At 42.4% G+C, this 12067-nt stretch overlaps 1 protein-coding gene across 3 annotated transcripts in view; it reads right to left on the reverse strand.

Annotated features, from left to right (window-relative positions):
• ARFGAP3 (ADP ribosylation factor GTPase activating protein 3) overlaps positions 1 to 12067 on the reverse strand; it is an 80643-nt gene that overhangs the window by 36809 nt on the left and 31767 nt on the right. For 2 of the 3 annotated variants that reach the window (XR_010598324.1, XM_005296689.4), the window contains exons 6-8: positions 7500 to 7587; positions 1902 to 1961; positions 1621 to 1665 (exon numbers count right to left, since the gene is read on the reverse strand). Coding sequence is in view for 2 of the 3 variants with exons in the window: in XM_005296689.4 (XP_005296746.1) it covers positions 1621 to 1665; positions 1902 to 1961; positions 7500 to 7587 (193 nt within the window). In the remaining variant the exon portion in view is untranslated. The remainder of the gene's footprint in view (positions 1 to 1620; positions 1666 to 1901; positions 1962 to 7499; positions 7588 to 12067) is intronic. The other variant, XM_005296690.4, reaches the window with a different exon arrangement.

Here is a 12067-nt window from a genome sequence, read left to right on the forward strand (position 1 = left end):
GAGATGTAATTTGCAGCTTGTGTAGATATCTGAAACTCTAGGTATGTGCTCAGACCAGCTAGCCTGTCCTGCTGCTCATGCAACCATGGCTATGCTCCTATTTTTAGTGCACTAGTTCAATCAGAACTAATGCAGGTATGTCTAGCTGAGCTGGAAATTGTATCTCTAGCTCCAGTTATATGTACCCAAAGAGATTTTACTTTTGGAAGGTGTGCCATGTTTTATTACAAAGTTGCTGTTTCAATGTTTTATTAGCTACATATATATCTCCAGCTCCAAATAATGCTGTGAATATAATAATGCAAGTTATTTTTGCCTAGTATTTTTCTGTGTGTAAAAATCTGCAGCAGAATCTGCACCTCTCAATAATGAGGACACTCAGATATATTTGGATGGGAGGATGAATCTGACTTTCCTATATTCTAGACTAATTTCCAATTCATAAACAAACCCAACTTTAAAAATACTAGCCTGGATCATCCCTTCCGGGGGGAGGGGGGCGTATTGTTTCTGCTGGGGGGATAAGTCACAAGAACAGCTTCTCCAAACGTGGCAGACTCAGTGTCCACAAGAGCCAGTCCAACCACACAAAACCTAGTGCCTCTGCACTAGCTCAAGCCTCCAGCATCCTCTTCTCTCTCTCCTTGGTAGCCTGGTCTGTATTATCTTTTTTGCCTAAGCTACATGAGGCCAATGTGTATGCCTCTGGTTGGGTCCCATTCTTCCCCAGCCCTCTCAGCGTACACTTTCTCCCCACATGCACCCCAGAAATGCAGAGAGATTTTGAGGGGGGGGGGGGGAGTCGGGGGGTGAGGGGGATGACAAAGACCTGTGTATGGAGAGTCCTCTCCATGGATAAACCTCGGAGGAATGATTTGGGCGGGAATTTGTTTGAGTTACTTGCTCTTGTACTACAACTTTCCATTGCAATACACGTTTTCTGTAAATATGTACTGAAAGCAACTTTCCATTTCAAGATGGTCCATTTCAACTAGTAACTTTTCTGTTATTACTGACTTATTTAGCTTTTAAATTCCTTGGTACAGAGACTATGTCTTTATATTTGTGAAGTGCCATGTAAATCTAGTTTTAAATTTTTTTATATAATAATAATTGCTCTACTCTTGACATCAGAATGCCATTTTCAGTCAGCATGAAGGGACAGACACTTTCCCCCTATATGAATACCATCATTTTTATAATAAGTTACTAAAATTATCATAAAGACTATAATATATTTCTGGGAATATTTTCTTTCATTTGTGGAAAACTTAATTTCTTACGTTTACCTCAGGTAGTTACCCTACAACTACTTAATTTATGCTGTAAGATACAGCTCTGCAGTGTTGCTTAAATTATGAACTTTACATGCTAAAAATGTGTATTATTAATTTTTCTGCAATAAATTAGAAAATGGTTTTAAACTAAAAATTATTGCTGGAAAGAGAGCAAAATTATGTTTAAGACAGACAGACAGATAGACAAGCCTATTAGTGAAACATGTGTTTGCTTAATGTAAATAGCAGGCCATGAATTACAGTACAATGCTCTATTCCACCTGTGTGCTTAAGTGTGGAACCTGAAGCAGCCCAACAGGAGCTCTAAAACATTAATGATCACCTTTGTTAGGTGCGATGCCTGCAGCATTTAAATTCAGCAACTCGGCTAAAATGAGAAATAAAAACAAAGAGCACTGAGTAAAAATCACTTTTTAAGTGTCATACATTGTTTAACAGAAACAGCTGTATTAACATATTATATTACAAGTTAATCTGTTTCAATTAGCCCATGTGTATAAATATTAAAATAAGACTTGCACATTTCTTCCCAACCCAACATTTTCTTTAACAACGTATACTTGAGTAAAATATATTGTTCATCTATCTGTTTAGGGCCATTACCTAATGCAGCTTTTGGTGAGACACTAAGGCAATCAACACTTGGTCCATGGTCTGGTTCACCTAAAAATGTAAAAAATATTGAGAACAACAGAAGTATGTTTAGTAGGATGTTTTGAACAGCTCATGTATTCAGAAAAGATTTTTTTTTTTTTTTTTAAGGTAACTTCCCTGTCCACAATCTTAAACCTGGTTCTCTCTTCATTTACCTGTAATTTTCTGTATTTGCACAGAGACATATAGTGCTTGATGCACAGTTAAAATTACATGTCTCCAATAGTAACATTACCAGTGACTCACAAAACAGCAGGTAGAAGGGGCATTTTAGTGATATTCAGATAATTTCTATTGTAACTGCTCAAAATTTCAGTGTCTGTCTTGGGCTACAAAACCTGAAAATAGAAGCTTGAAATATGTTTGGAAGATACAGAAGTAAAAATTAGCAAATTCCAGGAACCAGAGGTTGAAAATTTTGGCTTATGTGTGTTATTTACAAGGATGTAACCAAATATGGGAAAAACAGAAAGATACAAGGGGGAAAAATACATCTGAACAGAATTGGTTTTAAAAACTTATTTAAAACTGGCTCAAGTTAACATCTTTTCCTTGGCCAGCAGGACATGGCATATTAATCCCTACCCTGTTTACAGCTCTTGGGCCTGGTCTACACTAGGAGTTTATCTCGAATTTAGCAGCGTTAAACCGAATTAACCCTGCACCCGTCCACACAACGAAGCCCTTTACTTCGATATAAAGGGCTCTTAATATCGATATCTGTACTCCTCCCCGACGAGGGGAGTACCACTGAAATCGGTATTGCCATTTCGGATTAGGGTTAGTGTGGCTGCAATTAGACGGTATTGGCCTCCGGGAGCTATCCCAGAGTGCACCATTGTGACCTCTCTGGACAGCAATCTGAACTCGGATGCACTGGCCAGGTAGAAGGAAAAGCCCCGCAAACTTTTGAATTACATTTCCTGTTTGCCCAGCGTGCAGAGCACAGGTGACCAGGCAGAGCTCATCACCACAGGTAACCATGCAGTCCGAGAATCGAAAAAGAGCACCAGCATGGCCTGTACGGGAGGTACTGGATCTGATCACTATATGGGGAGAGGATTCAGTGCTAGCAGAACTTCGTTCAAAAAGACGAAATGCCAAAACATTTGAAAAAATCTCCAAGGGCATGATGGAGAGAGGCCACAATAGGGACTCACTACAGTGCTGCATGAAAGGTAAAGAGCTCAGACAAGCCTATCAAAAAACAAAGGAGGCAAACGGTCGCTCTGGGTCAGAGTCACAGACATGCCGCTTCTACGCTGAGCTGCATGCAGTTCTGGGGGGAGGGGGCGCCACCACTACCCCACCTCTGACCATGGATTCCGAGGCGGGGGTAATCTCAGCCATGCCTGAGGATTCTGCAGATGGGGAGGGGGAGGACGACGACGAGCTTGCGGAGAGCACACAGCACTCCGTTCTCCCCAACAGCCAGGATCTTTTTCTCAGCCTGACTGAAGCACCCTACCAACCCCCAGACAATGAGGCCATGGAAGGGACCTCCGGTGAGTGTACCTTTGTAAATATAAAACATGGTTTAAAAGCAAGCGTTTTTTAATGATTAATTTGCCCTGAGGACTTGGGATGCATTCGCGGCCAGTGCAGCTACTGGAAAAGTCTGTTAACGTGTTTGGGGATGGAGCAGAAATCCTCCAGGGACATCCCCATGAAGCTCTCCTGGAGCTTTCCACAAGGTTTCTTGGCAGTGCAACCTTATTCTGTCCTCCATGGTGGGACACTTGACCATGCCATGCTAGTAGCAAGTAATCTGGTATCACTGCATGACAAAGCCTGGCAGCGTATCGTCCCGGTGTTTGCTGGCATTCAAGCAACATCCGTTCTTTATCTCGCTGTGTTATCCTCAGGAGTGTGATATCGTTCATGGTAACCTGGTTGAAATACGGAAATTTAATTAAGGGGACAGAGGTGGCCGTTCCTACTGGGCTGTTTGCCTGTGGCTGAAAAGAAATCCTTCCCTGCAGTTAGCCACTCGGTGGGGGGGAGGGATAAAGCGATCATCCCAGAGAATTGGATGGGGGGGGGTTAGTTTGGTTTCTGCTGCTGCACGTTAACAGGAAAACTGCAGCACTCAACGGGCTTTGCTTAGTATGTGGGAAAGGAGGGCGCTGCTTGTAGGAAAGCTGCAGAAGCCGAAAGACAATGGCTTACCATGGCCGCATGCAAGCCGAATTCTGTTGCCCGGACCTGCGTCTGTGCTCTCGAACACCAAAGTCGCAGGCACTCAATATCAAGATGCAAAATTCGACCTTGTACCAAAATCACATATGCTATGTAATGTGACTAGTGTTGTTCACCGTGAAAGAGTATAAGCACTGTTCTGTAAAATGTATCTTTTTAAATACTTTTCTCCCTTTTTTCCCTCCCTCCTGCAGCTGCAAATTTTTCAAGCCTCTCTCCTCCGTCCCGAAGGCTCTCTCAGATAAGGCAGCGAAAAAAAGAGGACGCGAGACTAAATGTTCTCGGAAATCATGGAATCCACCCGCAATGAAAGACCTCATCTGAATGAGTGGAAGGACACGGTATCAAAGTACAGGAAAGATGCCAGTGAACGTGAGGCCATGAGGGACGCTCGAGATGAGAGTTGGAGGCTGCAACACTGGGGCTGCTGCGTGATCAAACAGACATGCTCCGGCGTCTGGTGGAACTTCAGGAATGGCAGCAGGATCACAGAGTGCTGCTGCAGCCGCTGTATAACCTCCCTCACCATGTTCCATATCCTCCTCACCCAGACGTGTAAGAACATGGGGGGGGGAGGGGGGAGGCTCCGTGCACCCTCCCACTCCACCTGAGTGGACAGCCCAACCAAAAGATTGTCATTACATTGAACTTTTTTAGTGGTCTTTTCCTTCCCTTCTATCCTCCTCCCAAACCCCACCCAGGCTACCTTGTCAGTTCTCTCCCTCTTTTTATAATCAATTAATAAAGAATAAATGATTTTTAAACGATAGTGACTTTATTTCCTTTGAAAGCAAGCTGGGATTGAAGGGGGAGGGTGGGTTGCTTACAGAGAATGAGTCAATCAAGGGGGTGGGTTTTCATCAAGGAGAAACAAACAGAACTTTCACACGGTAGCCTGGCCAGTCATGAAACTGTTTTTCAAAGCTTCTCTGATGCGCAGCGCTTCCTGGTGTGCTCTTCTAATCGCCCTGGTGTCTGGCTGTGCGTAATCAGCGGCCAGGTGATTTGCCTCAGCCTCCCACCCGGCCATAAAGGTCTCCCCCTTACTCTCTCAGAGATTGTGGAGCACACAGCAAGCAGCAATAACAATGGGAATATTGGTTTGGCTGAGGTCTGAGCGAGTCAGTAAAGTGCGCCAGTGACCTTTTAAACGTCCAAATGCCATTCTACCACCATTCTGCACTTGCTCAGCCTGTAGTTGAACACGTCCTGATTACTGTCCAGGCTTCCTGAGTATGGCTTCATGAGCCATGGCATTAAGGGGTAGGCTGGGTCCCCAAAGATAACTATAGGCATTTCAACATCCCCAACTGTTATTTTCTGGTCCGGGAAGTAAGTCCCTTGCTGAAGCCGTTTAAACAGAGTAGTGTTCCTGAAGATGCGAGCGTCATGAACCCTTCCCGGCCAGCCCACGTTGATGTTGGTGAAACGTCCCTTGTGATCCACCAGTGCTTGCAGCACCATTGAAAAGTACCCCTTGCGGTTTACGTACTGGCTGCCCTGGTGCTCCAGTGCCAAGATAGGGATATGGGTTCCATCTATCACCCCACCACAGTTAGGGAATCCCATTGCAGCAAAGGCATCCACTATGACCTGCACGTTTCCCAGAGTCACTACCTTTGGTAGCAGCAGCTCAGTGATTGCTTTGGCTACTTGCATCACAGCAGCCCCCCCAGTAGATTTGCCCACTCCAAATTGATTCCCGACTGACCGGTAGCTGTCTGGTGTTGCAAGCTTCCACAGGGCTATTGCCACTCGCTTCTCAACTGCGAGGGCTGCTCTCATCTTGGTATTCTGGCACTTCAGGGCAGGGGAAAGCAAGTCACAAAGTTCCATGAAAGTGCCCTTACGCATGCGAAAGTTTCGCAGCCACTGGGAATCGTCCCACACCTGCAATACTATGCGGTCCCACCAGTCTGTGCTTGTTTCCCGGGCCCAGAATCGGCATTCCACGGCATGAACCTGCCCCATTAATAGCATGATCTCCAAAGCGCCGGGGCCCGCGGTTTGATAGAATTCCATGTCCTCATCACTCTCGTCACCACGCTGCCATAGCCTACTCCTCGTCGCCTGGTTTTGCAGGTTCTGGTTCAGCATAAACTGCACGAGAATGCGCGAGGTGTTTACAATGTTCATGACTGCTGTCTTGAGCTGAGCGGGCTCCATGCTTGCCGCGGTATGGCGTCTGCACTGTTCACCCAGGAAAAAGGCGCAAAACAGTTGTCTGACATTGCTTTCCTGGCGGGAGGGGGAGGATGTACCCAGAACCACCCGCGACAATGTTTTTGGCCCCATCAGGCATTGGTATCTCAACCCAGAATTCCAATGGGCGGAGGAGACTGCGGGAACTATGGGATAGCTATAGGATAGCTACCCACAGTGCAACGCTCCAGAAATCAACACTAGCCCCGGTACATGGACGCACACCGCCGAATTAATGTGCTTAGTATGACTGCATACATTTGATTTCATACAATCTGTTGCCAAAAACCGGTTTCTGTAAAATCGGAATAATCCCGTAGTGTAGACATACATTTTTTGTTTTCCTACTAAGGGTAATGGCTGGTTCACATAGACCAGACAAACTGAGTTAGCCTGAGCCACTTCTAAGTCTTATTTAAAGCCAGTTCTGCTAACAAGATTTAACTCTCAATATAAATAGGGCTTAAGTCTCTGGTTGAGTTACAGGTCATTGTCTGCATTCTTAAAATACATAATTCAGATCTGTAGTGTTACAGAAAAAAAAATCAATATACTTTTTATTTACATAAGCAGAATAGTTTTCATGAGTTCACATACAAAACTATAATGGAAAAAAAAATCAATGTTACTATTAACATTCTTATCCATATATTTCACTTAACAAATGTGAAATAAAATAAAAGCTTAGACAATTAAGCTGCTACTTGATTTATGAGAAAAAGCCCTCGAGTAACCTAGCAACACCAAATTTTAATCTATTAGTAACCTATGAACTGCTAACTAATAATAAAATATCTTTAAAAGTTTAAATACATTATTAAAATGACTTTCTGGTGTAAGACTTGCATTATGTTTTCAGTAATTCCCAATGTGACCAAGTCTAATGGATCATTCAAAGAGTAAAATCTGGCCCAAAGGGTTTCAAATTAAATTTAAGTGTCTCTAACAACACATGCAGTCCTGTACAGCACAGCATGACCCCTCTACACAATGTTCACTACCTACCCAAAGGCTTCTTAAATTATTGCCAGTAGAACACAATTACATGGTGCGTAACTGTTATTGTTATAATAAGTAGCATTAAAAACTAAAATCAACACAGAGGTGAACTTAGTTTATTGTTAATGGAGGGAGGATGAACCATACCTTCATTAGCTTCTGGAATGATTTCTGAAGAACCCTCCTTTTGAAAAACTGGCTCCAGTTCTGATGATGCCCATTCTGTGCTACTCACCTGCAACAGGAAAAGGAAGTTACTAAATAAAAATGTACAGAAAATAAAATGCATTAAGTAAAATATAAATAGTATCTGCATTGACTAAGTAAGACAGTGACTGATCTTAGCATTTTCAGTATGACACATTTTGGGGTAACTTGGATTTGATTTCTCATATCACAGCTACAGTTTTTGTTTTAAAAATCGCCCTCAATTAGTAATGACCTTTTTCTTGTTAAATAGGTACAACCATAATATGCAAACCACTTAAGGGAGTAATTACATTTACCAAAAACAGCTGCTTCTAACAAGATACATACTAATGGCCTGATTTTTCCATAAGGTGCTGAGCATCTGCAATCTCCCATTTATTTCAAAGGGCTTGTGGGGGGTCCTCAACACTTAAAGATTAGGGTATACACCTCTACCCCGATATAACGCTACCCGATATAACACGAATTCTGATATAACGCGGTAAAGCAGTGCTCCGGGGGGGTGGGGCTGTGCACTCTGGCGGATCAAAGCAAGTTCGAGATAACGTGGTTTCACCTATAACGCGGTAAGATTTTTTGGCTCCCAAGGACAGCGTTATATCGAGATAGAGGTGTAATTGTTTTATTATATTTTACAGTATTTCTGTAGTTATTTCACACTGGTTATTCCATTTTGACCAAGATGATATGCTACAGAAAAGCTGGACAGTTTATTTACTGCTCTACCCCCAAACTCTTCCCTTTTCTGTAGTCTTGCATCTCAAACTCTCTTAATGTTTCATTTTGGACATTGAGCTGCCATCTCATCTTTTCCTGGCAAACCTTCTTTTCTCCTTCTTGATAGAAAATTTCACTATCCTGCCCACCAGCCAGGCTTGCAACTTTGGCATCATTTATTATGCGCTCTCCCCACAACGCACCTGTCACCAACTCCTGCTTGTTCTTCCTTTACAACTCAAATTAATGCTTTCCTACAACCCTATTGTCAAAATCATTGTAATGCCCTGATTATCTCTTGCAAGGACTACTGCCAACTTGCTCCTCTCTGGAGTCCCTCCTTTACAGGCCATCCAAAAACTTGCTGTGAAAATCATCTTTTTCTCCTGTTCAGACCACGTCCCTTCACTATTTAAATTATTTTACTGACTTCCACGTCAAGTTCCAGGTTCTGGTCCTAAGCTTCAAGGCTCTGTACAACTCTACTCCCATCTACAACTCTACTTCACCATTTTCATTTCTTGCTCTCTTCTTTGGTTCTGCCCAAGTAATCATTAGCCCCTTTCTCCCACTCTTGTTTTCACCATCTTCCATGATAACTTTTATGCTTAGAAGTCTTCAACTTATTTTGCAGTCCCAGGAAAGATTGTCTTGTCACTAAGATACTGAATCGGAATTCAGGATAGCTAGGTTCAATTCTTGGCTTTGCCACAGAATATCTGGGTGATGTTGGGAAAGCAACTTAAACTCTGTGCCCTAGTTCTCCATCTATAAAATGAGGATATACTTCCCTACCTCACAGAGATATTACAAGGATAAATGTATTAATGTTTGTGAGACACTCAGATACTAATGCTGATAGGGAACCACAAAATCATGCAGCCAGATGGATTTGAATCCCGCCTTAAAAAATTTCTGTGAAGCCTTACAAATACAATAAGAATTAATTTAAAAAATAATTTAAAGTGAAAATTGAGGAAAAATGTAAAAATTGTTTTCCATTGAAAATGCACTCTAAGAGCAGTACTGCCCCATTACTAAGGTTACTATTTAGTCACAGATATTTTTAGTAAAAGTTGTGGACACGTCGCGGTCAATAAACAAAAAATTACTGCCCGGGGCCATGGGCTGCGGCTGCTCCGGCCAGCCACCCAAGAACCGCTGCACAGAGCCACGGCTGCTCCAGCCGGCTGCCCGGGGACCACTGCTGGGGCCGTCGGAGCAGCGGCTGGTGTGGCTGTCCCCAGAGGTCACCTGAGCAGCTGGTCCCGGAGCCAGCTGCTTGGGCAACCCTTGGGTCAGCCACACTGGCCCCTGCAGAAGTCACGGTGGTCACAGAATCCGCGACCTCCGTGACAGTAATGGGTAGGGCTCCGTGCCTAACTGCTGACATCTCCCTTTCCTTAAACTCCCCAAAAAATTATACCCACTCTAATCTTGTCATTTTCATTGTCAATTTTTAAGTAATTTCGCTAGTAAGCACTTGAGGGTAACTTTTTATTTGCCTATAAAGCACTGTGCACGCTATTATACTATAACAACTTTAATACCAATGTTAGTAAACTGACGAGGAATGGGCATTTTGCATATCAAGGGCTAGTCTGTCAGTACAGAATCATAGAAATAGAGGACTGGAAGAGACCTTGACAGGTCATCTAGTCCATTCCCCTGCACTTATCTATTTTTAAAAACCTCCAATGACGGAGATTTCACAACCTCACTAAGTAATTTGTTCCAGTGCCCTTACAGTTAGGAATTGTTTCCTAATGTCTAACCTAAATTTCCTTTGCTGCAAGTTAAGCCCATTACTTCTTGTCCTGTCCTCAGTGGATAAGGAGAACTTACCACCCTCCTCTTAATAACCAACTTCTATGTATTTAAAGACTGCTACCACATCCCCACACTCAGTCTTCTCTTCTCCAGACAAACCAAACCAAATTGTTTTCAATCTTTCCTCATATGTCATGTTGTCTAGACCTTTAATCATTCTTGTTGCTCTCCTCTGGAACTTCTCCAAATTTGTCCACATCTTTCCCAAAGTGTGGTGCCCAGCGCTGGAGCAACACTCCAGCTGAGGCCTTATCAGAGCTGAGTAGAGTGAAAGAACTACTTCTCAGGTCTTGCTTACAACACTTCTACTAATACATCCCAGAATGATGTTCGCTTTTTTTGCAACAGTATTACATTGTTGACTCATACTTAGTTTGTGATCCACTATAACCTCCAGGTCATTTCTGCCTTTCCTAGCCAGTCATTTCCCATTTTGTAGTTGTACAATTAATTATTCCTTCCTAAGTATAGTACTTTGCATTTGTCCTTATTGAATTTAATCCTATTTGTTTCAGATCATTTCTCCAGTTTGTCAAGATCATTTAGAATTCTAATCCTGTCCTCCAAAATGCTTGCAACCCCTCCCAGCTTGGTATCCTCTGCAAACTTTATAAGTGTAAGCTCTATGCCATTATCCAAATCATTTTTGAAGATATTGAATAGAACCGAACCCAGGATAGATCCCTGCGGGACCCCACTCAATATGACCTTCCAGCTTGACTGTGAACCATTGATAACTGCTCTCTGAATATGCTTTTCCAACCACCTTATAGAAGGTTCATCTAGGCTATATTAATATAATTTGTTTATGAGAAGGTCATGTAAGACAATATCAAAAACCTTGCTAAAGTTAAGGTATCACACCCATTGCTTCCTCTTACCCTACTCACAAGGTTTGTTACCCTGTCAAAAAATGATATTAGGTTGGTCTGACATGATTTGTTCTGACAAATCCATGTTGACTGTTACTTATCTTATTTTCTTCTAGGTGCTTACAAACTCATTATTTGCTCCATTATCTTTCCATACAGAAGTCAAGCTGATGTCTATAATTTCCTGGTTTGTCCTTATTATCCTTTTTATAGCTAGGTACTATATTTGCCCCTTTCCGGTCCTCTGGGATCTCTCCGATCTTCTACAAGTTCTCAAAGATAACCACCGATGGCTCAGAGTTCTCCTCAGCCAGTTCCTTAAGTATTCTAGGATGTATTTAATTAGGCCCTGCCGACATGAACACATCTAACTTGTTTAAATTATTCTTAAGTTGTTTTTTTCCTGTTTTAGCCTCAGATCCTACCTCATTTACATTGATATTTACTATGGTAGTCATCCAGTCACTGCTAATTTTTCTGGGGAAAACTGAAACTGACCATTGCTGTGTTTCTCTTATCGTCATTCTCTCCCCATTGAGAAATATACTTGAACCTTGTGAAAGGTTCTTTGTCTCTTTGGGCATTCTATTATGGCAATACTTGACATTGCTTGTAATAATATCAAGCTACTACAAATTTAAGATCATAGCTGCTAAAACTGCTTTCTAATCCAGGCATCTGGATTTTTCTAACAGATTTATTTGGGCATAAGATGCATCTGAAGAAGTGAGGTTTTTTACCCATGAAAGCTTATGCCCAAATAAATATGTTAGACTTTAAGGTGCCACCGGACTCCTTGTTGTTTTTGTGCATACAGACTAACACGGCTACCCCGATACTGGATTTTTCTGTTACCATACTCCCCAGGCTACTGAAGCTCTAACAACTGAACTGAATGTTGCCTCTATCACTTCATGTGAAATTGTAGAAAGGTGCATTGGGCACAGAGGAAGTGAGGCAGACTAAGTTTCAGCTGAAAAGGTGAACTAAAATTAAAAGAATAGTGACAGCATGAAGTACAATACTTTAGCTCTTATAAAGATCAAATAAGTATTCTGGAGATTCTATTTTTTCAGAGAAATTTCC

Source organism: Chrysemys picta, chromosome 1, assembly GCF_011386835.1.
Source record: "Chrysemys picta bellii isolate R12L10 chromosome 1, ASM1138683v2, whole genome shotgun sequence".
NCBI lineage: Eukaryota > Metazoa > Chordata > Testudines > Emydidae > Chrysemys > Chrysemys picta.